Source organism: Musa acuminata, chromosome BXJ1-11, assembly GCF_036884655.1.
Source record: "Musa acuminata AAA Group cultivar baxijiao chromosome BXJ1-11, Cavendish_Baxijiao_AAA, whole genome shotgun sequence".
Lineage (NCBI taxonomy): Eukaryota > Viridiplantae > Streptophyta > Magnoliopsida > Zingiberales > Musaceae > Musa > Musa acuminata.
The window spans coordinates 33,579,097-33,606,624 of record NC_088337.1 but is presented as its reverse complement, the minus strand read 5'-3'; the positions used below and the strand labels follow the sequence as shown (position 1 = coordinate 33,606,624).

Here is a 27,528-nt window from a genome sequence, read left to right as displayed (position 1 = left end):
TTACCCAAAAGCAGCACCCTCACCTATGGCGACGAATCTGCTGACCGCACCCATCGATTCCTCGCTGATCGCCGCCTCCATTTGACACCTAAAATCGACTCCTTCAAACCCTTTCTCTGTGCACCGCGCCCAATCTTGACCCACCCTCTTTCGATCAACCTGTCGATCCGAGATGTCTGCCTACTGCGGCCAGTATCACGGTATTACCCCTGACACATCTCCTCCTCCTCCTCCTCTCCGACAGCGTAGGTTTTCACGAATTATTTTTTTCTTTGCTTCTTCTTTCTTTGGGGGACATTTGATGTTTTTTTAATCCTACCTCGTGGTTTTCTGGATCTTCACCGGCTGGATTTCATAAAGCAGGAAACTTTGGTTGGTTTGTTCGTTGGATTTGTGTTTTTCGTAGATTTGAACTGGGTTGCATCTATCGATTGAGTTCTTTTTAAACCTTTGCACAAATATGATAGTTTCTTTTACTATTATGGATCGATCAGAGTATGGGGAATCCAGGTTTCGTGGCTTCATATTTAGCTTAACAGCGTCTATCTTTGATGGTCGGGCCGTATTATTTATAGCTCTACTTCGTATGATTACTTTGTTAATTATATGTATGGCCCATGATCCTATTTTGCTGCTGTTTATCCGGAAACCACCTTGGTCTTTAGGGTTCAAGCTTTTATGACGAAAAATGTTCTAACCATCTGCATTACATTGACACCTACATATCCTGAATTTTGCCGTCTCACTTTTGTTTCTTCCTTCTATCGTAGTTCTTCCAACCCAATTATCTGTATTCTTGCTGCACTTTTTTGTCTGTTATGTACTATATTATATTTTCTCTGTATGATTCGTTTATGGTCACAATTGTATCTTAATACTCTTCACACCATCAAATCAAACAGTCAAAAGATTCAGTTGAGGAGTCTAATTCTTGCCGTTCTTCCAATATATTTAACTGCTAAAAATCGTTCTTGAATTAGTGTTGTCCACGTGAGCTGTTAATTATTTTTCAAGCAACTATCTGACATTGGTAATTTTCTTTATATAATATGATATTCTCTTTTTATTTTTCTTTTTTTTTTACCGTAAACCCATTATTCTGATCTAGCAATTTGACTAGCGTTAGCTTTGTCACAGTGATATAAAAGGTTCTATACTACTGGTCTTGTATAAATAATCCTATCCAATCTTTCATTCCCCATGCTTTTCCAGTAACAAGTAGGTAATGTAAGTCTATGTTGAGACGCACTGTTGCACAAATGAGAGGTTTCATTTTTGAATCCATGTAAACATCTTGTATGCAGTTTATTGTAATGGAAGAAACTTTTTATTTGTTTTGGAAAAAGAGTAAGCAACAGAAAAGATATTATGCAAAATTAAGTATATACTTGGAAGACTCCGAGTGTTTCTAGGCCTTTAATCAAGATAATTTAAAATATTCACGTTAATCTCTTGGTTTCTAATAACCAACACTTTAGGACTCATTTCATGTTAATTCTAAGACTAATGCCTCATATATTTATGAGGCATATTATACACAGTTAGAAAGCTCAATAAGTCATGAATCTGAAGCATTTCACAAACTCTATTTTGAAGTTTTCTAAAAGAAGTCATGTTCATTTTTCTCTATAAAGGTCATGGTTGTTAATCTAACCAAGAATTAAAGAATATTTTATCGCTATTTGAAGCTCCTGAAGAGTTTTTTAATTATTCTATAAGCCTTTAATTAGTTTTACAATTATATTTTTCTTAAAAATGATGAAAAATTAGTGCCTCGAGAATCGCATATACTTGAAGGATTTTTTCCAATCTAACCATTATGTATATCATGTCTTGCAAGCATAAAATAATTTGAAGACAAGTCTAGCTTTTTTTAGAGGTTGTCTCCTTCTCATACAATGGATTCCTTAAGGGTGAGTACTTCCTATGTCTTGTATCCCTAGTTTGTATCTCTTGGGTATTTTATTTAGATTGTTAGTTTGCTTACTTTCCCTCTAACCCTTTCTATTTCTTTCCTCTCCATTTCATCATCAAAATTTGTTTTAGGGCTTTGGTTGTCATGATTGGGCATCACCAACATGATCATAATGTCAAAGAGCATCATGCTCATAAAGAGATCTTCTTGACAGTTATATCTTCTTGACATGAGAGAAAATAAAGACTAACTTAAGAAGATATATCTTCTTGACAATTATAGGCAACATGCTTTTCTCAAGTTTCACAACCTTAGATAGAAGGAGCCTTCCTTTTAAGAGTATGCAATAGAATTTGATCTTTTCATGATGAAATGTGATCGTATTGAATCAGAGGAGCAAATGTTCTTGGAAATCCTACTCATTTACAAAGCTGGTATAGTGACATGTATAGGCAATATGTAAATGTCTAAAAAACCATGGCATACTATCACATGTCAACATGGTCCATGTGGAGCATATTAACGACAGTAGTTATTTGTGAAGAAAAAAGTTGCATTGGGATGGTGATGGATGATTATGAAGCAGCTTATGCACTCGCAATATCTTCATGGTTGGCTACTGATTCCAACTATGCTGATTGTATATGAGTGCTTGGGAATCTGCATCTGTTATTGCCCTTTCATCATAATTATGTTGGTCAGATGTCTAAACCTGCACAAGCATCAACATGTAGTTTCCTTACAACATTGTTGGAAGCTGTTTTTGATTTTAATCACTCATGTACTTAGGTCCAAGGGAAAAAAGTACTCAGTGAAGACTAATCAACTCCAATATGTCCATCAGCATTTAATTTAAGGAGAAGTTATGTTTGCTGCTGTGTGTCAATACATTTTAACTACTGCTAGAAATCTTAGCGAGACTCTGAGTTGTTGCTGATAACTGTTTTGTTTCTTCTGTAACCAGCCTGGAGTTCCTGGCAGTACTAATAATCTTGAACCTTCTGAAGAATGCTTAGTAATAATGAACTATCAACATGTGGGTCGAGTTTTTTGAGATGACACTGAAATATTTTTAAAAATGAGCAAAGCTTTACAGTAGCTAATTGTAAAATTGGTTTCAATTGGTTCATCCAGTGGTTTCATGGTTCACTCTTGCAATTACTGCAAGAAAGAAGGTAAATTATGTTGTTTAGAATCAGGCTGACACAAGTTTTAATTAGATATTGTCCATTTATTCTGTATTGCCTCTTATAACCTTTTTCTTCTTTACATTTTTCACATTTGTGCTTCTATTTCCTATTCCTTCCAGAACATATGTTATTATCCGGTTTGATAGGATAATTGATCCATTAACTAACTACTAACTCAAAAATGGTTAAACTCAAGTTTTTCAACATAAATGATATTTTTATTTATATATTTTTTATCATAATGTTTTATCCGATTGTTTATGCGTTCTTTCCTGTTATATGTAAATTTATGCACAAATGAATACCAGTTCGCATTCCTTCATTTTGCAGATGAGCTTATTGCCAATGCTGCATACATTGGCACCCCTGGCAAGGGTATCCTTGCTGCTGATGAGTCCACTGGCACAATTGGCAAGCGCCTTTCCAGCATCAATGTGGAGAATGTCGAGGAGAATCGCCGAGCTCTCCGCGAACTTCTCTTTTGCACCCCTGGAGCCCTCCGGTACCTCAGTGGTGTCATCCTCTTCGAGGAGACCCTCTACCAGAAGACAGCCAGTGGGAAGCCTTTCGTCAAAGTCCTCAAGGAGGGGGGAGTCCTTCCTGGTACCAAGGTAGACAAGGGTACCATTGAACTTGCAGGTACCAATGGCGAGACGACTACCCAGGGTCATGATGACCTGGGCTGACCTGGGCAAACGCTGCAAAAAGTACTATGAGGCAGGGGCTCGCTTTGCCAAGTGGCGTGCTGTTCTCAAGATCAAGCTCAAATGAACCATCGCAACTGGCAATCGACGCAAATGATAATGGATTGGCACGCTATGCTATCATCTGTCAGGAGAATGGTCTCGTCCCAATCGTAGAACCAGAGATCCTTGTCGATGGGCCACATGATATTGCAAAATGTGCTAAGATTACAGAGCGGGTGCTCGCTGCATGCTACAAGGCACTAAATGACCACCATGTTCTTCTGGGGGATCTCTGCTGAAACCAAACATGGTGACACCAGGGTCAGAATCAGCAAAGTTAGCTCCTGAGGTGGTTGCTGAGCATACTGTGCAAGCTCTCCAGAGGACCGTTCCTGCTGCTGTCCCTGCGATCGTCTTCCTTTCAGGAGGACAAAGCGAAGAGGAGGCTACACTGAACCTGAATGCTATGAACAAGCTGCAGGGGAAGAAGCCACGGTTGCTGTCCTTCTCGTTCGGTCGGGCTCTGCAGCAAAGCACACTCTGGCATGGGCAGGTAAGGAGGAGAATGTTGAGAAGGCAAGGACTGCCTTCCTCGCCAGGTGCAAGGCAAACTCAGAGGCAACACTTGGGTCATACAAGGGTGATGCTGCAGGGGGTGAGGGTGTCTCAGAGAGCCTCCATGTCAAGGACTACAAGTATCGATCACTTTCTACCAACACCATTTTTTTTTCATGACATCTGAGTTTGAAGTAATGCTGGAACCAGGGATCTTCAATCTCTGCTGCTTAAATAAGTCCGGAGGCATTGTGCCTGGAGGATTTACTGTTTAGGATTTCGTCATCACTTGAAAGGGTATTTGTTTTACTTGCATGGCTGATTTTTTGCTTTCTTCGATCCAGTGTTTTCAGAAGAGTTGGACCATGTTTTCTCTGCCAAAAGGAGATGTGCCTCTTTCAGTTGATGATAGCATTGCTCAGGATTGGAAAATGTCTTTTGTTTTATTATCTGTATCTGTGTATCTGTGAAGGTTTATCTTGGGCCGCTGGAGATACCATCAACCTACCTACCTTATTCTTCTTTTTCTTATATCATTGATATTTCGATTTATTGTATGGATTTTTATATACGTATGGGAGATCTTTATCCTTTTTTTCTTCTTCTTCTTCTTCTTCTTCTTCTTATATCAATTCACGTTCCTTTGATCAATCTTCTTTGATGATACATTTACTGATTAAGGATTCTCTAAATACTGAGGTGTGTTTATCCATCCAATAGGATCTCCCAGATTAAAAAGGACAAAACAGTAGCATATATATATACACACACAGCAAGTTCCCGGTCGCATTATAATGATTTAAAGTATGGCGTCAACCATCGCAGCTGAATGGCATCCACGGGTTGCTTGTAGAACCAGAAGACATGGCCCTGTTTGCGAACCGTTTGATGCCTTGCCTCCTCACATCCCCCTTCCTTTCTTTTTATTTTCTTCTTCTTTTGGCTTTCTAGCCCTCTATAGAAGCACCACCACTCTTTTGTCTCGCCTCCTCCATGATCCATCCTCCAGTTCCTTGCTCCGCCTCACCATGCACGGTGAGAACCGAGCAGGCCACTCGTCTCACCACCAGCCGGCGCAGGGGCAGCCCCAGCAGCCGCAGACTGCCAAGCTCATCATCCGGCCGCAAGCGTCGCCCCCGACTCACCCTGTCGCATGGTTCGCGGCGGCGTTCTGCACTTTGCTCTGGGTCGCCATCATCCTCGGCGGGCTCGCCGTCCTCATCATCTACCTCGTCTTCCGGCCGAGGAATCCCCGGCTCGAGATCTCCAGCGTCACCCTCAACGGTGCCTACGTCGACGTCGGCACCCTCAACGCCGACCTGACCATCCTCGCCAACTTCTCCAACCCCAACGAGAAGGTGTACGTGAGCTTCAGCTACATGCAGCTCGACCTGTATTACCAAGGCACCATGATCGCGACGCAGGCCGTGGAGCCGTTCGAGGAGGGGAGGGGGGAGTCGGTGCTGCGGACCGTGCACATGATATCGAGCCAGGTGCCGCTGCCGGGGAAGGTGGCCGACGCGTTGCGGGGTGGAAAGATGGGGGAAGGGTTGTCCCTGGAGTTGGTCGGCTCGTTCCGCATCAGATTGGATCTGGGGAGCTGGTTGCACTACACGTACTGGCTGCATGGCCGCTGCGACATCTTCGTCGGGGGCCCGCCAAACGGAGCGCTGCTGTCCAGTAGGTGCACCACCAAGCACTGATACGGAGAGCACCGCCGTCTCGTTATTACTCCCGCCGCCGCCGCCTTTTCTTTCTTCTACTAATCTTCCTTATTTCTGAAACGTGTTTTCTTTTACACATTACTACTCCCTCGGACGCTCGTTTACTTGCATTATCAATTCAATACTCCTTTTTCTTTCGTTTGCTCGATCGATCACTTCCCACATTATCACCTACCGAGAGAACAACAATACATATCATTCGTTTGCTCGATCGATCACTACCCACATTATCACCTACCAAAAGAAGAACAATACATATCGGATTTACCGGAACCATTGGTGAGCCCACAACACATCGTCGCAAATCTCTCACCAGTGTGTAATTCTCGTTTATTTGCATTATCAGTTCAATACTCTTTTATCTTTCATTTGCTCGATCGATCACACTTCCCACATTATCACCTAAAGAACAATACATACCAGATTTACCGGAACCATTGGTGAGCCCACAACATCATCACAATCTCCCACCAGTGAGTAATTCACGTTCCAACGAGAACGTCGATTCATTTTCATTTTCATTCCATACTACTTCTTCGAGGAATTAAATATGGGAAAACAAAACAACAAACAAGACTAATTGGGCTAGCCATACAGGTGGGTTCTCGTAGCTCTCATGACCACACCAGGTGACGATTAGCTGTCTAATATCTATGGCGATTCTTGGTGAAGAACGGATGCCCGAGGGCTTCTAGAGCCGTCATTCGTTCTGAGGGCTCGTACCTAAGGAGGCCTTGCAAAAGATCTATAGCATCGCCTGCCGAGTGATCCACATGCTGCATAACAATGTTCTGCATGTTAAAAGAGTTGGAATCCATCAGATCATCATGCTTCAGTAAAATCTACCAGCAAAGAAATCTAAAGTGCAATGTTCATGAATATGCCGACTTAGGGTTAGTTTGTGTTCACCACCTACTATAAATGCCCTGCCCTGCCCTGCTCACCTGAAGACGAGGTAGTTTCTGAACGGCTTTGATACTCTCCCTGGATGCAGCACCCTCTGGCCAGTTCAACCGACCTCTTCTGACGTACTTCTCGGCATGTCGGCTGTTTTATTTATACCACAAACGGAAGTAATCAATTATGGAGCGATATGACTCACAAGAGAGGAAACATAAAGCACTCTTGCTGTTCACAATTCTTACTCGGCTCTCTTCAGCATATTCTGTGGCAGAGGACCTAATACCCTTTCCATCATGGCCATGTGCTCTAAGTTTTCATGGGTCTGAAACAGTGCCTCCCCCTTGAAACAAAGCGGGACAACCATCAGGCTTATAAGCTTTCAAACAAAAAGAGAAAATTTGAAGACAATAATACCGAGCACAGTTCTACAAGGATGCAGCCAACACTCCACATGTCACATGGATAGCTCCATCCAAGTCCTGACGACAAAGTTCACAAAGCACAGCCTGTTAATACATTTGACAGATTAAGCAATGAATGACTGGTCAAAAATCAGATGCATACCCAAGATAACCTCCGGAGCACGATAATGCCTTGTGGAAACTATGTAAGTATGGTCCTTGCGGTCATAGGTTGCACTGCCAAGATCAATTAACTTGATAGCACTAGATTTTGGCAATCGCTTGGAGAATGAACCATCCTTTTAATACAGGGAAAAGATAATTTTAGTTTGACTAGATCAAATAACCGCAACAGAAAATGACAACCAACATAAAGCAAGTTTTCCACAAATGAAGAGTACAAGCAAATACCTTATACTCAGATACTTTGATGTACTCAGGGGAGACAAAAAGGATGTTCTCAGGTTTTAAATCCGTGTGAATGAGGTGCAAGTCATGCATAACTGTAACAACACCAAGAAACAACTAAGAAAAGCATAAACCACTTCAACAAAACAAATGGCACAAGAGCACAAGAGACCACTTCAACATTTCAGTTGACTGAAAAGGAAGCAGACAAACAAGAAGTTAACTAACCCAAAAGAAGAAATGATAAACGATCAGAAAACAACTAGTTAAAACCCACAGGGCAGGAAGAAATACAGCCACAAGAAAGAAAAAGGAAATCACTGACAGAAGTAAGCCCAATGGAAAAGAAAAGGTTTGAAGTGCTTTCTACACACATGCAACAGATTCCAACAGTTGTCTCCCAATCTCGCGAACTAGGTCAATGGGAAATGGGCGAAAAGCATTTTTCCGTAGGAAATCGTATAAGCTTGGTCCAAGCTTCTCAAATACCTGTTAAAATCATTTAGATTCCTGGATAATTTAACTCCCCAAGAGGATCGTGTAAATTGGGGAAACTGCTACAAAGCAATCATATACTTACGATACAGATATGGTTACGATAGTCAAACCAGTTCCGTATTTGCACACAACTGCAAAATAGACCCATTTTCACATGTAACCTTAACTCTATTAAAATGCAAACCAGATATAAGGACAAAAAGTTAACCTAGGAAACCAGGTGAAACAGAAACTCACCGATTGCCAGTCTTATCATGTTTCCCAAGATGCTGAAGCACATCAACCTCTATCATGGCAGCCTCCCGATATTTCTTTATGGAACGAACAATTTTAATTGCTACCATCTCTTTCTTTTCTCGATCCCAACATTCCAAAACCTGACCGAAGGTACCTGTGCAATGCCCAAAAAGCATCGATGTTCAGAAATTTGTTTTAAGGTTTTCCAGAACTAAACGGCACAACTCTATTGATATTGAAAGAAAAGAAACCAACCTTCACCAATTTTACTATAGATCTTATCTGCAACCAAAGATCAAGAGAAAAAAAAAAGAATAAGATGTTTGCATGTGTTGCAGATTAAAGAATAACATTCAAGAGAAGTACATCAACTACTCAAAAAAAGAACTCTTTCAACTTTAGAAAGCAAAATAGATATATAAAATTAAAAAATAAATTATAAAAAGTGTCATTCTCAAAAACTAATTCAAAGTTCTAAAACACGTTCAAGTCGAGAGCAGGAGACCATGCAACCATTTGTGAAAATAGTTTTACAAGAAGGTTTCATTGAAAACATTTGGAAACATCAGGGAGAAATAAAAAATACTACAGTCAGGCACTAAAGCACTTCCACGTCAAATGTGTTGTAAAGAATTTTGGAAAACTTTTATGCCAGCACATAGAACATATCAAGATCAATAATCAGCCAACTGCCAATACTGGCAAAACAATCCCGGAGAAAGCAGAATATGCCTCCTAGAATAACATACTAGGATCGTTACAGAAAACATACTTCAAAATCTTTACACATTGAATATTATAGCACCAATAAAGAAACAAAAATAAGCCAATGCGACTGAATAGAATGAAGAAAATATTTACAGGAATTCAAAATTTAAAATCTACACACACACACATGCATCATCCTCATCTAAAACCTTTAGAATGCCCAATCACAAAATGGAAGAACAAAGAATATTGAAAAAGCTTAAACGATAAAATATTGGTAAATAAGTAATTACAGCGAGAAGTCAAATTCTCTCCGACAGCAAACATATAATGCCCATCTTTATCATCCTCTCTCCAAGGGGGGGAAGCATTTCGAGCCACTCCCTTCGAATACAGAGAAGAACAAGTATGGTCTGAAGGTGCCGTTGATGAAATCAAGCTGGTCACATCTCCAACTTCTTGCCCACATAACATTCCTATTTGAGCCTACACACAGCCATTCATTCATTTTTTTCACTTGAAAAACAAAACGTGATTATGATTTCACTTATTCCCTCAAAATATCCTTTCAAATAGTTAATTCAGCAAATATATTAATCCCACAATGAATCAAACAGAGATAGCAGCTCGAAGATATGCATCCAGAGTTAAAGAAGTGACCTCTAAGATACCTAATAAAGAAATTACAGTAATTTGCACCAAAAATTAAATATCCAAATCAACGTTAAATGTCCACGAAAAAATTGTTCCTTAAAAGCTACCGTTCTCATGTCAACAGCAACAAACAAGCAACAAAACTATTGATCGGTGCATCCGGACAGCGAAAATGATAGAGGCAGAATTCTAATTGCACGAGATCTTACTTCACCTAAATTTCCAGAAAGAAGGAATAAAAGTATATACTTTAAATCGATGGCTGACCAACATAAAAATAGCCGACCTGAGAAGAACGAAAATCCGATGCAACAAAAAACTTGCAACAAATTCAACCCACTAGCAGAACCAAATTATCAGATCAAAAAATAAACTCAATCACAGCGTATAACAAAAAGAAGACCAAATTTGTACAACAGATCATTTTCATCTAAGATCCAAGACGTGCTCGTACCAAACCAAGAAAAAACAACAAGAATCAACAAGACGATTTCGATGAGATGCATGTAGATCCTTACCAGATCCAGCAGTTGCCCCACGGTAACAGTCAAGTCAACCTAGTAATGGATCTAATCATACCTGACCTAAATGATCCCTAAATCCAATAAAACCCCAACGGATCTACAATACTGGGACAAAAAAAGGACAAAGCTTCGAGAGATTCGGGAGAAAAAAGTTGTACCTTGGGATGCTGCGCGGCCTCCCAGCCTACCCTTGGCCGCTTCCTGGGGCGTCGATCCATGTGAGCATAGGGAAACTCCGCGAATCGCTCCATCTCCATGGCCGTCGAACAAGAACCTGGAGCCGAGAAGAAGGCTGAGGAAGAGAGGATCGAATACCAACAGAGGGAACCCTAATCCCCCAAATAGAGTCAAGAAAGGGGGAAAGTGTGTGCGGGGTGGAAGACCCCTACCTAGGGACGGCTTTTATAGGGGAGGCAGCATCACCGCCACGAGGTTTACGCACCCCACCCCGAAGGAAGGCTTGGGCCTGGAATTGGGCTTTGTATTATCCTATATAATTTCTTTCTAATATATATCGGGCAACGCCCTCTTAATTTTGGAACGACGTGGCGGAATGGAATGGGCGATGTCAAACACCCATTTTAGTGGTATGATAGATCGAATATAACAAAATAATAATGATAACAACATATAAATAGTAATACTCCTCTCTTTTTTTTTTTTTGTCCTTTGTAAATTTAATTCGATATATGTGTAACAAAGAGATTGCAAGAGAAGTCAAAGATCATCGATATGGGAAGAGAATAAGGGGAAAGGGGTAACCCCAAGGAAGATCATCAATGGAGAAAATAAAAGGTAAAGAGAAATGGATGATGATATTAGATATGACAATCCCAATGGATGCCTCTTTGGAGTTAAATAACATTTTACGAAACAATTCTTCCAAATATATTCTTGATAAATTTTTTTAGTTTTTCCAAAGTAAATCACCCATTCCATTCCATTTAGGTATCCTAAAAATAAAATCTATATCAATATCAATTTAAATAAATACCTATGAATCTTCGTGCTGCAATTTGTTAGAATAATTACAAATCCACCAAAAAAAGAACAAGACCAGAAAAGTAGAACGGCATAAAAGAAATTGCTGCAATTTGTTAGAAACATAGATAGATTCAACGGGCAGTAGTAAAGTAGGAGGTAGATTGCCCCAACATGAGAAAAATGTAAACCTTACACCGCATCAGTGCGGCAATAAATTATGTGATGAAATTAGTTCTCATCACTCACTATTCATGTTTTATCACCAATTTTTTCCTCATAAAAAAAAACAAAAAACAAACAAGACAAGGGATAAATGAACAAGTCACATTTAGACTTTGTTGTCAAGAAACCCAATCAATACAAGCCAACATTTACCACCGCTCCCTAGAACTTGACCTGAAAAAAATAGAGAAACAACAACGATAATCAGAAATTTTAATAATTGAAGTGCCTTTGCAACTTACTTTTCAATAGCGATTGGATACTTCTTGTGAAATGAACACCACCATCTGACTACAATATAAACAACTAGCCACTGAATGAACAGTCCTACTTGTCCAGGTCTCAAGACCCATTAATATCTTGAATGGGACTGACTGGTTCTGAATAAAAAATAACACCAGTCCAACAAAGCAACAGAAATGTTAAAATGGATGGTCAAAATAATTCATGCATTATCTTCTAATGGATACAAATAAGATAAACATGATGACCAGGCAGGGGTGAGCATTTGGTCACTTTCGTCCAAACGGAACAAAGTTACATCATAATCCATACTGACCATATCACATATTACACTATAACCCGAACCAACCATACCCAATTTGCAACTTGGTCGCTTTAGTCTTTAGTAAAATTGCATTTGCAAATACAACAAACTAAATTTTATCATGTACCGGAGTTTCCAGGGACATTTGGATTTCACAGCTAGGCTGCAACTAAAGCACTTGCAACTTGATATAGAAGTTACCAATTTGGCATGGAAAAAAAGCAATAATACCACTTTGAATTGCAGCAAGGTCAGAGAGTTGCTACTAGCAGTAAAGTGCAGAAAGCGATTTCTACAGAATAAACGAAACAGCTTATCATGGGTAGCAAAGCCATCAGCTTGACTTTAGACAATACCAAACCATTCCATTTAGTGTAGACACTGGACCAAACTTTTGAACTAGACTGGCTCAAATCATAGTTTGGTTTATACTGTTTTCATTCCAAAACACAAAACCGACTAATGAAAAATCAAAATATTGTAAAATTAAATTGAATCCAACCACTATTTAAATAACTGAGACAACTTGACCAAAATAGGGATGTTTTAGTTTATAGTTCAGTTCTGACCAAATTATTCTCATACCTATAACCATGGCCTATGTAACTGGTAAGGGATCACATGACTGATTGTCTACTCAAAGCAAGCTATAAAATGGACAGAAAATAGTGAGAAATTTTAGATTAAATGTAAAAAAATATTTTTTTGTTAATTTAATACTTTCATATACATTGAAAACAAAAATCAACAATGTTGTAATGCAAGCAGCTTTCAGATGTCACCAATAATTAAACATCTCTATAAGCAAACAAGAAAACTAAAAAAATGGCAGATATATGTCAATAGATGGAATATAGAGCATACCTGTCCCCATTTCTGCCATCAAAGAAGCCCCTATCCCTACCACCTTGAAAAGCTCGCCTGTCATCCATGGGCTTTATCCATGCATCTCCAGTCCCACCACGTGATTGTGGTCTATCAACAGACTCAATGCTCCTAGACCCCTCAGACATGCCAGACCGAGATGGTGGTCTCGTGGATGATGTATCACTCCTGCCAGCCCCAGATCCTGGTCTAATGCTGGCTGTGGTTTTTTGACCAAACCGAACCTTGTCATCTAACTGATGGGCCAGAAGCTCTAGATCTTTTTCCTTCCTAGATATCTCCTCACAAAGCCTAGAAAGTTCTTCAGAAGATAATTTTGTGAGTTCGCCATTTAGATCCCCCTCAGTTTCTTTAGTCAATAACTTCAGATAATCAATCTCTTCTCTTAGCAGCTTTTCTTCATCAGTCTCAGATCTGCGAAACAATTCACAAATTAATAAATTCCATCTTAATAGAAAAAAACATAAGAGGAAGGACAATACTTCATTTCAAGAGTCCAAAACAACAATTTTTGTGTCTCCAAAAACCTTAATATATACAGATTTGGATGTGTGGATCACATCAATCCAGAAAAACTCTCCATCTAATACTGAAAATACAAAGAATGCTCATACCAAAATTAATGTAAAACATCACAGTCGAGGCTTCTGAATCCTAGACAAGAGGGGTGCAAATATTTGGCTCGGTTTGATTCAGGTTATTCTTTTAACAATTTTGGCTCAGTTTGGAGGATTAAAAACTGAATAACTATCAGTTGTATTTCGGTTTATAAGAATACTGACCAAATTTAACCAAATAGAGTATTATATCATCACTACCTATAAAAGAAATAAAACATATTTGTCATAAATACAATATATTTAACGTAAATATATTTTATCCTAACAATTTTATTATGCAAGTTAGTCGTTATTCAATGCTCTGAGACCAAACAAGCAGTTAAAATGGGATATTTTATCAAAAAAAAACATCCAATCAACATGTGACTTTTGGGTGATAATACCTATTTCAATCCATCTTTGTATCTGAGTGGAGCTGGATATGATGACATTTATCTATATCCATCAAATATCCATATTTGGTTGATTTTTTTGGCTATAATATTTTTTCCATGCTTCTGTTTTTTGGATTTGTTTCAAATTTTTAAACACAAATATAACTACAGATTTGATTAGTTTCTTAGTTATTTATTTTATCTTATCCTAGATTCATATATTGTTTACATCTATATGTCTAAAATCCAGTGTGTATCTATACTGATGTTATCTATCAATGTTCATTATAGTCAAATATTGTTACAAATTTAGTATCTGTTTGATATCCACATCCAATTCATATCAACTGACTATTTTGCAATACATGAACTAGCACCCATGCAAATGTACTACATGGATGTTCATCAATCTAATCACTTATAATGACAACATTGAACCAGTATAATTATCCTCATCAAGATCTCCTTCCATGTATCAAGCAGATAAAATTGACAAAAGTTGACAGAAAATTCTCTGATTACTCTCCAACTCAGCTTTAGAAGGGTTCTGGATTTCAAATTTTACTACAAACAATTTTGCAGGATATACAGTGATAGACTTTTGCAAGAAGGCTTTCACTTGGCATTCTGTTTTTGGTGCTCCAGAAGTACCTCAGAAGAATTCAATTTTTTTGGATAAAAGACATATATTCTATATTATTTCTCTTCACTCATCTTCCAACTTATTTGTTTTTTATATAATCATCCTACGTCTGTTTGTATTGTAGAACTAGTACATATTTTGCTAATAAATTAAAATAACTCCTATCATTCTTTTTTTGCAACCAGAATTGGCTACCGGGAGAAGGCCAAAAGAAAACTAAAACCATCATAGTATATCCAAGCTTCCCAAACCTCATCACTCAATCTGCACAGTCAGAAGGGAAGATGACGGGCTCACTTATCAGGAGGATTCCAGGGGCAGCACAGCAATCAGGCAAGACAATTGCCCAACTCTTTAGAACCAAGGAATGAGAAGCCCAACTCGCTAAACAGCTCTATGTTACTTACCTTTTCTAAAGTCAGGCCTCATAAAAAAACTCTTAGTTCCATGTGAGCATGATAGTGATCTCATAATTCATTAGCATGATCCGATAGTACAAACTTCCTGCATCCTCCAACTTACCAGCTTTCTTGCATCTTACCCCATTAGCATTGACTTGATAACACTGTGACATCAATCAATTATGAGATAAAATTTGATCACAATCTTGAATCTTCCCCATAGTTTTATACAGTGGTCTATTCAGCAGACTATATGATTCAGTTAGTAAGCCACACTGCATACGCCAAATGTAGCAGAAATATGCGGTCATTTTCATACTCAGACCACATATAACATAATTGACCATATAACACCACATAAGGCTGCATAGGTACACAGTGGCTAAAAATTTGGACTACAGTTGGATATTTAAATTCCCACTTAAATCTCTTTGAAAGTTTGAGTTTTTAATATAATATTTGGAACTTCCAAAAAGCTTGTATATATAGCTTTACCTCATGGTTAACAGGCAATAAATTTTTTAGACAGTTTGTAGTTCTTCATCACAGTTTTGAATATTTGGGTGTAACTTGCCTTAGCATGCTTGATCATGGTTAGATATGCAGTCATCTAAAATGGACAGGGAATATATTGCTTAAAATATATTTCTTTATATTTTTACATTTTTTTAAAGCTTAATTTTATTTTTATATATTAAAATGGAATCCACATATGCACCTGCATAATGTATATGCACTATGCAATGACATGCTCAGCTGCCACAACAATCTTTTATTTAAGACCTTTCTTCCCGTCTATAAAACAAATTCGCCACCAACTTTGGGTGCATTTGAGAATGCATTTGAAATGCGCATTGAAGACCCGATGCACATTTCAACTATGAATTGGTGTTTCATAATTTTTTTTCCAATCGCATTTGGCCTGGATGCTATATTGCAAATGCTCAAACACTAATGCTACCTTAGCATCAACATTTGTGCATTTGCAGAATGCTAATGTAATTTTTCAAATTTACAAAATACCCTATGACATTTTCTAAAATCACAAGATTACCAATGCGATTTAGTGGGAAACCAACAAGATTTATATCTTCTATAAGCAAAATTTTTATTTATTTATTTTCAAAGGTTATTTAACATTCATTTGTATGATCATATTTTTTATTTATTATATATCTAAACCATACAAATTTATTTTTGTCAGATTACATACATTCAATTATTTATTTTATTTTTACTTATTAATTTGAATAAAGAATATGTATTCAATTTTGAATAAATATTAAAAATATTGGAAGGGTAATTTTGTCACATAATATTCAATGGACTTTTGAAATATCATTTTACCAAACAATACTAATGTCAATGTACATTTAAAATTCATTTTTCATATATTGTTCACCAAGCACTCAAAGCAATTCCACAACTACATATTCACTAAGGCTTTTTTTTTTTCCAAATGTACATTAAAAATGCAAATGTATTCCCAAACGCAACCTTAAAATGGTATACAACATGTCAATAGCTTATTGAGAGATAACGCACTATATACAGCTAGGATATGATTGCCCTATTTGAGTTGAAAAGTGAACAGCCAAGACAATCTATCTAGTTAGCATTGTTTGTCGGCATAAAATAACTAGAATCTTGTTTTATGCTTATATAATGTAGCAGAACCATAGTAATTATCAATCAACATAGGCAAGATACAAACTACTTTATCGTTAACTACAAGAGAAGCCCTTGCATCATAGGTGTTAAGAAAACGAAGTAATCTACTTTACAGGTTGAACCGAAAGAAACAAACCACTGAAAGTTAGCCGGCTATGATACAAAACAAAACACACACACAAAGTGACTCTATTTGAGCAATCTGTCTATAGTTTAACACAGTGAAGAGTATTAAACTTAGCCATGATATATGAGGTAAAGTGAAGAATATGAAAAAGGAGAAGTAGCCCTGACATTTGAGCAATCTGTCTGGAGTTTAATACGTCTGAAACTTAGCTCCTAATTAGTCCATGGTTATAGTGTTCATTTTTCATGGTTTACGTCATTCTATTGATTATAAATGGCATGTCATCAGAAAACAGCATTCTAAAAACCTAAAACCATGTGACTATATTTACAATGATATCATTAAAATATGCAGTAGATATACTTTTTGTCTTTCAAAATGGTATACCCAGTGCATGAGGCTGCCACCAATGCAGAATTTGAGGAGGGTCAATATACGCAGTTTTACCTTTAAATATTTAAAAAGGTTATTTCCGTGACTTGGGCCCTAGTCTCCAAAATCGCAAAGGAGCAACCTTAGCGTTGTACCTAGGCCCACCCTCAATATACTTTTGGTCTTTCAAGTTGTATTAACCTTTTCCCCCACTTTCTTCCTTGTCATAGTTTAAAATAGTGACAACGAGACTCTGAGTGAAACTACCAAATTTAGAACTTCATAGTTATGAACTAATTTTCAAAGATGATTAGAATCATGGAAGAACAATTTTCATCCAAAAGCACAAAAGTCAAATGTGCAATAAGTATAGCCACTAACAAACACTAATATATTGCTATTGGATCAAGCATCGGTCCAATTTCAACATTTGAAATAGCTAATATATGAATTTTAACAGTTGAAATAGCTAATATATGAATTTCAAGTTTTCAACAATTTTAATCATTTTAAATAGCTAATATATGAATTTCAACAGTTATTGAATCTAACAGTACAGTCAGTATCTCCTACCAAATCATGAAGAGTAAATAGTTACAGCTTTCATTGTGAAGTCATTGAGAACCCTGGCAAAACTAATGAGCTCACATGAGATATTCAAGGATAACATTGCAGTTTTAAGGCCAAAGAGCAGTGTTACTTCACATGAACGGTACATCTCAACATGCATTTATGTCAACAGAACTAGAGGCGATTTGCATTAAATTAATTCAATTAAATAGCAGAGAAGCATATATGCATAACAACCAAAAATTATTTGAAGTTGCAGACACTACGGTATAATATCTACAAATTATAGCTAGCTAAGTAGGAAACAGTATAACTTGAGGAAATAGAGAATCTAAACCTTGCCACACTGCGATGCTCCAGCTCCATGTCAATTTTCCTCCAATCTATTCCCTTTTCCTGCAACAGAATCTCCCGGGGCTTTGCATTACCGAAGGGGTTCACCTTCGGTCCAGGTTTAACTGTTATTTCTGCTGCCGGAGCTGCTGATTGCACTCCTGGGCTCACAGGCCTACTTGACTGTGCACTAGAAGGTCTGCTAGAATGTGAGCTAGTGGGCCTGCTGGTCTTCCTGATCTCAATCTCAGATTCCATCCTTCTCCAGTCTAAACCTTTCTCGGCCAAGACCTCCTCTCTTGGTCGTGCTGTCCCAAATGGGCTTGGCCGAGTCCTTGCAGGCTCAATGGGCACATCAGCATTCTTCTTTAGTGGATCTAAAACGAGTTTTGGTCTCCCTTGATCATTCTGTATAAATCCTTCTCTACTCCTTCCCCATCGATCAGAATCGGATAAAGCACGAGAATCCCCAAACCCTGATCCAAAGCTTGGGTACTTGGATGGTAGTGGCTTCTTCGCAGTTGACCAGTTATCTATGCCGTCAGCCCTAGATGGACCGCGACTACCCAGCGAGCCATAGGAATCACGCCGCCCACCCTCACTCAGCGGAGGAACAAATGACTTCTTACCGGAACCCCAATTATCGACCTCATCGGCTCTAGATGGCTGGTCAAAATCCAGTGCTCTAGCAGGCGGACCCCTCCGCTGCTCGTCATTGAAACCACCGTAGCCCCTCCTTCCACCACCGGCACCGCCCCACGAACCATCGCCCTCTTCGGCCCTATTGCTAGCAAATCCTCCGCGAGGACCACCCCCACCGCCGCCATACGATCGAAATCCCCCACCAAGGCGGCCATGTTCGATCTCCTCCTGGGACCGCTCCCTAGGGCCGGTGGGGAGGCGGAGCATCTCATCGGGGGTGAGACCCTTCGACTCGAAGGAGAGGTCTCGGCGTCCGCCGCCGGCGCCGCCAAAGTTTCCCGCGTTGAACTGTGCGAGGGAGAGCGCGACGGGCTTCTTCTTCTTCTGCTGCCTCGATGAGGTCGCCTCCTTGAGGCTCGGGAAGCTCTGGACTGGCTCCCCGGCGAGGAGGGAGCTCAACGGAGGCGGCTCCGCAGCCTCTCGCTCGCGCTCCTCGGCTTCGGCGCGCTCGGCGTCGAGAGCCCAGGCGCCGGCGCCGACGCCGCCCCAAGCCTTTGACATTCCTCCGGGGATGGGATGGCTAGGGTTAGGGCTCAGACGGAGAAAGGGAGGGAGAGATCGAGCTAGGGCTCCTCAGAGTCAAGAGGAGCCGTGGGAACGCGATGATGAGCAAGAGAAATGGGGGCCACCCGCTCTCTTCTCTTGCGGCGGCCCAAGGGGAGCGTGCATCAGATGCCACGGAGGCTGCCTACTCTCCGCGTCACCGAGTTTATTATTCAGATATATAATCACCAATATATATATATATAAAAAGAAAAGAAAAATAAAAAATCGACGTCACTTTTTGTGTAATATTAATTACATTATCCTTCTTTTTTTTTTTATTCGAACAGGTAAAAAGAGGAATATTCTCGAGCCTACTGCGATGATATTGAACTCGAACGACAACAAAATCATATCAGAAAATAGTGGTTAATCCGTGTTATCAAGATCTTGCATGGTTTTGTTTCTTTGTCTCCCTTATTTTAGCAAGTATTAAAATACTAATAAGAAGATAATATATTATATTGATTTGACGTTAATTTCGAATATTTTATATACCTCGTGCTCGGCTCGTGAAAGATGTGAAGAACACTAGAATGTTCTTCACATCGATGTTAAAACCTGTTTTATCAAATCGATCATATCGATTGCCGTAGAAAATATTCAAAATAGCATATATTATGTATTATTAATTAGTTCAGAAGCATTGCTTAATTATATATATATATATATATATATATATATATATATATTAATAAATTTGTATTTATATTCTTATCGAATATTATCAAACGAAAAGACCATCTTAGAAATATCGGATATTTATGATTAAAGCGCATGGGTATACTTGGATGGTCAGACTTTAGTTTAACTGACTTCGACACTTGGGAATCTAAATTTGGAGTCATTCGGAAAATGAACACTCGGAGGGGTAAACTTGAAATTTCATGGCATACATGAAATCCTTCCATATCTTAAAAAAGTTAAAATCCCGGTTTATTATTATTTATTATGGAGACTAATGGCGTCGATATATTAGGAAGCCACCACCGGCTCCTCCAACCCGACGCCCTCGGCCTCCATCTTCCGATCGAGGGTGGTCCATTTCCAGGGGATTTCCGGGATCAGCTCCCTCCCCAGTCCTTGATTTCGCCTGAAAGCTTCGTCAAAGTTCCCTTTGGGTGAGCTCCATCCGTTTTTCTCCTCTGGGGTTTCGCCCCAATCCATCTCGATTCGACCTCTGATCTCGATTCTCCGCCGAATATCTTTTTCCAGCTCTGGTTTTTCTCCCGAAATCCGTGGAGAAAGGTGTCAGCTTTATTGTCATCTTTGCTGCTTCTGTCTCTGATCTCGTTGGAACGGTGTCTTCCTTGTTCGTTTCGTGGAATCTTCGTCTAAAACTTGCATCCATCTCTTTTCTCTTGATTTCCGCTCGGAATTGTTGGCTTTTATTAGGATTTCTGCCCATTACCTGTTGGATTATTCTTGAATTTTGTAAGATGGCAAGGGAAAGCTGCAACCTTGACAAAGACGAAGCCGAGATCCTCAAACCCTCCTCCTCTTCATCCCCTTCTCCATCTCCATCTCCATCTCCATCTCCCTCTCCCTCTCCTCCGCCTCCACCACCCTCCCCACCCTCTGTTTGCGTGAACCCTCCACCGGAGCTTCCGGTTCCGAAGACGCCTGGGAGTTTTGGAAACGGGGCGGTGGCCGATTCCGGCGCCACTCTCTCCTGCGAGTCGCACTCTAGCAAAGAGGCCCTGCCGCCTGTTCGTCTCGTCAGCCGGTGCTCGAGCTGCCGGAAAAGGGTGGGGCTCACCGGCTTCCGGTGCCGGTGCGGGGATCTCTTCTGCGCCAGCCACCGATACTCCGACACCCACGACTGCTCATTCGATTACAAAGCCGCCGGAAGAGAGCAGATTGCCAAGGCCAACCCTCTCATAAGAGCTGCTAAGGTCATTAAAATCTGAGGTTTTCTTTTTGACTGGGCTTGCTCGTCTCCGAGTGTGTTGGATTAGAAAAGTTTGATGTTGTAAACATTCAGCAGGAGATATGGCTGCAATGTGAATTGCTTTTGATTGAAGTTGGCTTGGTGATTGGATTTCAAGCTTGCTGCCGTCGGGTTTAATTTGTTGTTCATGCTTCCCTTTATTGTCATCTGTTTGGTCTGATGGGAATTTTGTTTTCTTTCTAGACCAACAATCTCTCTGGTTGCCCTTGAAAAAAAAATGCTGGTTTGCTGGAATTCAGATAATGCAACAACACCAAGTAATAGATGAGTTATGCTGCTGTTCTTGGTGTTGTTCTGCTGGTTCATCTTCTTTTCTAATCTTATGAATATGCTTAAACCGGATCCACAAAATTCGTTCGTTTAATAGAGAACAAACATCGTATGGAAGTTTGCATGACCATCTTCTTTTAAGTTTGCATAACTATGCCACAACAGTTAAATCCTCTCGATGTATCTGCTGGTAGCATGAACTGGTCTACGGAGAACAAGATCCATGTGAATGAAGTGTTGGTCATTGTTTTGTGTTTCGGCGGAAGCAGTCAGTCAGCCGTGCGAGTGATGTTGTTCGTTCGGAACTCCTCTCTCTAATGATACAAAAGATGCTAAATTTTTTTGTTTGCAGCGACTCTTTTTTTTATGTTCTTCTTCCTTTGCAAAGGCTGTTGAGATAGCTATTTTAGGTGGTCACTTTCGCCTTTATCGGATGCTTTGCAGTCACCCAATCATTGAGAATAGATTCTACGCAGCTATTGAGCCCCTTCCCTACGTTCTCTTTTCGAAAGGAAAAGTTGGAGATGCGTTCGTCTTGCAGTCGGAAGAATTCACATTTCTTGCATGTCGCGATGCTCCCGGGGTGGTACCGGCGACGAGGAATGTGGAAAGGCCGGCCTGCCTCCTGAGTGCTTTCCAGGTCGCTTCGTGCCACGAGCAAAGCTGCTGCATCGTCTCGAAGTGGCTTCGTAACGCAGATGCTTCAGGATTGATTCATTCATTCATTCCTCGAGAAGTAAACAAAATAATATGATTTGTCGATTGGTCCGTCGCAGCAGCCTTATCAGCAGCATCTCTCTTGTCCGATGGCCAATGAACGGACGGCAGGCACACCTCCTGTCACAATCAAAGTCTACTTGGGATGGAGGTTTGAATCCTTGGTTGATGATGATATCTTTAAGAGCAGCTCCACTAATGAATCCTAAATGCCGATGGGGATATCATCTCCATCAAACGGAGCTCAAGAGCCAGCCAGAGTTTTCGTAGAGCCTCACTCTCGAATAGCCAAGTCCTCCCGGGGAAGAAGCAACCTTTGTTCCTGTTTAGCTTACATGATCTCAATGCTTGAGCTTAAGGAGCGACGTTAATAATTTGATCATGTCTTTGCTCATACATAATAGCTAACTCAATTTATAATATTATTCTACATAGGTCTTTTACTGGATCGGAGCAGCAAAGGTACGTAAGGTAGTTTACTTATGTGTTCCCAACTAAGTGACGAGCTTTTCCATCATCTCACATGTAGATCGTAAATTGCTCTCTTACTCTCTCCCTTCATGATATATTTCCATTTCTCCCTCACAGTCTTTTTCACAATTCCATTTTGTGGTTTGAGTCTTCTTCTCCATCATGACGACAAGTTGGGGATGAAGAAGAAGAAGATGCCACCACCCCTGTCTGTATATATCGTCGTAATGTTATTAATCGCTCTCTCATTCTCTCTTGATGACATTTCATTTGTCTCCTTCACAATCTTTACTAAATGTCATGTCTCGGAAATCGCTCTCTCCAGATCTCTCTCCAGATCTCTCTCTCTCTCTCTCCCTCAATGCAATGTGTAGATCGTAATATCACAAATCACTCTCATGCTCTCCCCTGATGACATTTCATTTTCTTTCCCTTACGATCCTTACTAAATCATAAATAATTGAAATCTACACAAATTCCGTTGTCATTATCATTGTTGTTATTTACTTATTTAATATGTTTTTAGGAATAGAAGTATTTAGCATATTCAACCAACACAATAGTCAAATAATTTTGATTTATTTATATATATATATATTATAAAATTTTAATATATTGTGAATGTGTGAAGTCTCTTAGGAAAGATAAAAAGGAATACTTTTATTTGTAATCAATTAGGTATCGTTTTGATAGAGAATATAATGAGAAACCATTTAAGACGAGGTTAACATCCTCAAAAGACCTATAAACAAAGATTTAAATACTTCTAACTTAATTAAATATATAATTTTTAACGTAACCCGATGATGCTAAAATATCTATGCAATCTCTAATAATTAAGACTTATGATTTTATTATTATTATCATAAAATATTATATTAATTTATAATTTGCTTACATTTATTCGATCAGAGCAATAAATAGTCTCGTATAGATGATTTTTTATTCCGTCAATAATTGATTTTATGGTATAAACGCTTATGATCTCTTCCTCTATGTCGTACAATAATGATTCCTCTGGTATTATGATATTTTACTATACCGATGTTGTCCACAAATCAAATTATGTCGTACAATAAATTTATCTTTTTTTCTATGAGTTACGATATTGATATTGATAAGAATATTAGTTCTTACTATTCATATATTATGATATGAATATAACGTATCAATTCATTATGTATGGATAATGAGATTCTATTTATAGAGTTAATCCAATAAACTTATTGAATGTTCCCATTGGCATGCATCCAATAGGAATTGAACCTATAAATCTGCAGATTATAAGTTTGGTACTTTAACCATTCAGGCCATGGATACTTAATAGAGATCATCGTACATTGTGAATAACCAAATTTTAATCAAATATAAAATCTTTAGGAGGGATCAATGAAACAATACCAACTCAAACTCTAGATCATAAAAAATTCTCACTATTTCTTATATTCATAGATTATATTCAATCCAATGGCATCTTTCACTCACTATTATTTTCTTTAAAAATATTTTCTTAAACTCTGTGAACCTTGAAATTTAGAGTATCTTACTTTTACATTATTCATAAGTTTCGATAAGTCATTGATATTTTATGATCAAAGATGTAGTGCTACTTGCAGTAGCGATCTTTATATATCGTACTAACAATCGAAACATGGTCAAAAGAAAAATCTCTCTTTGATAGGGCTTTTTTTATACCTATGAATTCCATTAGATTAACAAATGAGATATTGGAAAAATAATTGTTTTGTTCTTATATCTTCCAAAAGGGAACAAAATTTGAGAGTTATTTCATGGATCCACAAGAGAGTACTTAGGTTCTCCCAATAAATAAAAGGTATATCATGCCTAAATCTAATGGTAGTAGTGGAGGAATAGATCAAAAAATGAGAGATTCTAATTGTAAGATATCTAATGAAATCATAGCTAGCATTAATATCTCATTCAAAGAGACCGATATCAAATATCTAGGGTTTTTTTTTATCGTATATGGATGATTCGATCGGCAAAGACTATGATTGGGAATTGTTTGATCATCTTCCTATGAGAAAAGAAGTAAAATATAATCAACTTAAATTTGGGGCAGATATTCAAAATCTTAAGAATGACTTTGATTTGTTATCTCGAACGATTTCTTTAAACGATAAGAAGCTGAGGCAACTATTCAATCAAATGATACTGAGTATGTTTTCCATCACTTCTCGATAAACAAATACAGTATTTCTTTATAAAATTGTGCTCAATTTCATATGTGATAATTCCGATAAAATCTTTTTGTTAGGCGGGGGAAGAATTAGCATAAATCAAATTTTTTAAGGAATATATTGAGAGAAAATATGATTTTGTTAGACAATATATAGTCAGTAACCAAGGATTGATTTTTAAGTAATATACGGAATGTATTATCAAATATTCAATATAATTATATAAGATTTACTTTTGTTTAAGGGATTTAAGTCAATTAAAAAGATCTTCTAATCGATACATAGATTATTTCGATTCTATTAGAAATAATGATTTGGAATATCCCATGTTTAACGTTCAAACAAAGATTCAGCAACTAAAAGAAAGATCAACTCTTTAGGAACCTTCCTTTCTTCAAATGGAACAAATAGAGATAGACTCCGATCGATTCCCAAAATACCTTTGTGGATCTTTCTCAATGTCCCAACTATTCATCGAATTTGAGAAGTAGATGAATAATAACTACTTCGGAAAGAAATCGAAAAATTTCTTGGGAATCCTACGAGATCAATTCATTCTTTTTTCTCAAACAGATGATCGGAACTTCATCTGGGTTTGAATTATATTTAGAGGTCCACAAGAGATCAAAAATATTTGAAGAAAAAATAAGATTTTCCCTTTATTACTTCCAACCGATCAAAAAATAAAAACATGATTGATATATTCAAGATAATTACATATTTATAAAATATCATCTCAATTCATCCTATTTCATCAAATTCGACAAGTAATGTGGTTTCGAAGGATGAATCGGATGTGGACAGTTTCAATAAGATTTCATTCTTGAATAAAAATTTATTTTTTGATTTATTTCATCTATTTTATAACCACAACAAAAGGGGATATATTACATCACCATTTTGAACCAGAAGAGACACTTTAAGAAATAAATTTTTATTTAGTTTTTAACATATTATAATTGTGGATATATTGTGGATATGTGAAGCTTATTAGGAAAGATAAGAAAAAAATATTTTTATTTATAAATAATTAAGTATTTTTTTGATAGAATTAAGAGAATTATTTAAGATGACATTGACATATTTAAAAGATCTATAAATAAAGATTTACTTTTAACTTAGCTAAATATATATAGCTTTTTTTACATAATCCAATGGCACTAAAATATCGATTTTTAGTAGTTAAGATTTATAGTTTTGTTATTATCATCGTCGTCATCGTCGTCGTCATCACATATAATTTATTATTAATGTTTTGCTTGCATATAATTATTTATTAATTTTTTTTATTAATGTTATTATCATCGTCGTCGTCGTCATCATCAGTTAATCTCGATATTAGATCGAGAGCATGTTGAACTCGGAGAGCTAAGGAAATCGGATTGCTGAAATTTATTTAAAAAAAAAAATAATTTATTTTCATTACCATTAAATTGCATACAAACTGATACTCCGACTTGAAGTCTATTAACATTACAACAGTGCACAACCGTGCGCAATGCGTGTCAATATCGACATGCTAAAGATATCTAAATCGATGCACGCTGAAATGAGATTCTAAAGGCCTTTGAGCAAATAAATATGGTGTAGGAAGAAGAAAGAATTCCATTTGATCTGATGCCCGTCCACTTTGACCTCGTCGACAAGAGAGATGAGAATACGAAGGTCAACAGAGTTTTTTTTCAGTTGATAATTGCGAAGAACATATATGTATACAAGAAAGTTTTCTGTGAAGGAATATATGTAACTTGGGGATCACATCATGGTGATTATTGATCGTATGACGGAGCTTTGGGTATGGCTTGGTTTCATCCGTTGCCCGGACCCTTGGCACTGGGGCCGTGTGACAACGCCTCCAGCCACACCGCAAGGGTGGCTCCTCCCTCCCGGCCGGTGCTCTCGGAGGCCACGTAGCTCCCGCCAGTGTCATCCGGCACCAGCCTCGCTGCTGCAACCCTTTGCAGGCTCGGCTCGATGACGGTCGAGGCGACGACGATAGTGAGCAGGAGTGCACCAGCCGCGCGAGGCCTCATCGACGTTGCCGTCGGAGAATGGAGGAAACCGGTCCAAGGTTTCGGTAGGAAGAGAGGAATAACCACGAGAAGATCGCTCGGATTACTATGAAACGTTGGAGAACTACACGTCGATGATGGGTGTAGGTGGGGAGTCCTAATGGTGCGGGTGTGGGTGTGTGCAGTCGTAGTGATGCATGAACGAGGGAGGATTAGTGTTTATTATTATATAGGGGTGGCGTGGTGGATGGCTTCATTGACACGCACAGGCGGTTGAAAAGGGAGGAATGAAAGAATAGACATCATACGTAGTAAAACTGTGGAAGGAGGGATGATGGACTCGCGAGTGTTTGAGGCGTGACGCTGTTTGCGAGCAGACTCAGTTTGCAGACTGCATTAGCTCTTGATTCCAAGTATTGGCCAATGAGATGGCATAGAGTGGCAGACTTTAGGGGTAACCACAGTGAGTTCAAAAGTCTCCGCCTGACTCTAAATTCCAAGTCCTCCAC

General features: G+C 38.5%; 4 protein-coding genes and 1 pseudogene across 9 annotated transcripts; 3 read left to right on the top strand and 2 right to left on the bottom strand.

The window, feature by feature from the left end:
• LOC135597829 (fructose-bisphosphate aldolase 1, cytoplasmic-like) lies at positions 1-4,767 on the top strand (annotated as a pseudogene).
• Positions 4,768-5,037: 270 nt separating this feature from the next.
• LOC135597828 (NDR1/HIN1-like protein 13) lies at positions 5,038-6,187 on the top strand. Its single transcript, XM_065091362.1, has one exon. The coding sequence runs from the start codon at positions 5,153-5,155 to the stop codon at positions 6,047-6,049; it is 897 nt and encodes a 298-aa protein (XP_064947434.1). The 5' UTR covers positions 5,038-5,152; the 3' UTR covers positions 6,050-6,187.
• Positions 6,188-6,544: 357 nt separating this feature from the next.
• Positions 6,545-10,787, bottom strand: LOC135597827 (serine/threonine-protein kinase AFC2-like). 5 transcript variants are annotated; one of them, XM_065091357.1, is made up of 12 exons: positions 10,562-10,787; positions 9,519-9,711; positions 8,773-8,799; positions 8,518-8,671; positions 8,363-8,411; positions 8,157-8,271; positions 7,786-7,877; positions 7,538-7,673; positions 7,388-7,452; positions 7,216-7,313; positions 7,015-7,117; positions 6,545-6,861 (listed from the first exon to the last, which is right to left on the bottom strand). In XM_065091357.1, the coding sequence occupies exons 1-12, from the start codon at positions 10,658-10,660 to the stop codon at positions 6,715-6,717; spliced, it is 1,278 nt and encodes a 425-aa protein (XP_064947429.1). In that variant the 5' UTR covers positions 10,661-10,787; the 3' UTR covers positions 6,545-6,714. The 5 variants fall into 5 exon arrangements, with proteins under 5 accessions (XP_064947429.1, XP_064947430.1, XP_064947431.1 ...); XM_065091358.1 differs by lacking the exon at positions 8,773-8,799; XM_065091359.1 differs by lacking the exon at positions 9,519-9,711 and having other exon boundaries at positions 10,562-10,763.
• Positions 10,788-11,478: 691 nt separating this feature from the next.
• Positions 11,479-19,537, bottom strand: LOC103972502 (eukaryotic translation initiation factor 4B1). Of its 2 annotated transcripts, none has more exons than XM_009386860.3 (3): positions 18,157-19,537; positions 13,021-13,455; positions 11,479-11,783 (listed from the first exon to the last, which is right to left on the bottom strand). In XM_009386860.3, exons 1-3 carry the CDS (start codon positions 19,353-19,355, stop codon positions 11,759-11,761), a joined length of 1,659 nt encoding a protein of 552 aa, XP_009385135.2. In that variant the 5' UTR covers positions 19,356-19,537; the 3' UTR covers positions 11,479-11,758. The 2 variants fall into 2 exon arrangements, with proteins under 2 accessions (XP_009385135.2, XP_064947428.1); XM_065091356.1 differs by lacking the exon at positions 11,479-11,783 and adding an exon at positions 11,829-11,989 and having other exon boundaries at positions 18,157-19,481.
• Positions 19,538-20,356: 819 nt separating this feature from the next.
• Positions 20,357-21,444, top strand: LOC135597826 (zinc finger AN1 domain-containing stress-associated protein 15-like). The gene has a single exon (XM_065091355.1). It carries the CDS (start codon positions 20,837-20,839, stop codon positions 21,305-21,307), a length of 471 nt encoding a protein of 156 aa, XP_064947427.1. The 5' UTR covers positions 20,357-20,836; the 3' UTR covers positions 21,308-21,444.
• Positions 21,445-27,528: the final 6,084 nt, after the last annotated feature.

Bases quoted from the DNA above. Each gene is read 5' to 3' on its own strand.
- LOC103972502 (XM_065091356.1), bottom strand. From the start codon at position 19,355: ATGTCAAAGGCTTGGGGCGGCGTCGGCGCCGGCGCCTGGGCTCTCGAC. The intron at 13,456-18,156 runs GTTTAGATTCTC...ATTGTTTCGCAG, and splicing joins GAGCATCGCAGTGTGGCAAG to ATCTGAGACTGATGAAGAAA. The intron at 11,990-13,020 runs GTATGCTCTATA...TTTTTTATTCAG, and splicing joins GATGGCAGAAATGGGGACAG to AACCAGTCAGTCCCATTCAA.
- LOC135597826 (XM_065091355.1), top strand. From the start codon at position 20,837: ATGGCAAGGGAAAGCTGCAACCTTGACAAAGACGAAGCCGAGATCCTC.
- LOC135597827 (XM_065091357.1), bottom strand. From the start codon at position 10,660: ATGGAGATGGAGCGATTCGCGGAGTTTCCCTATGCTCACATGGATCGA. The intron at 7,878-8,156 runs GTGTGTAGAAAG...GTGTTGTTACAG, and splicing joins ACTGTTGGAATCTGTTGCAT to TTATGCATGACTTGCACCTC. The intron at 7,453-7,537 runs GTATGCATCTGA...CTTTGTCGTCAG, and splicing joins TGCTCCGGAGGTTATCTTGG to GACTTGGATGGAGCTATCCA.
- LOC135597828 (XM_065091362.1), top strand. From the start codon at position 5,153: ATGGCGTCAACCATCGCAGCTGAATGGCATCCACGGGTTGCTTGTAGA.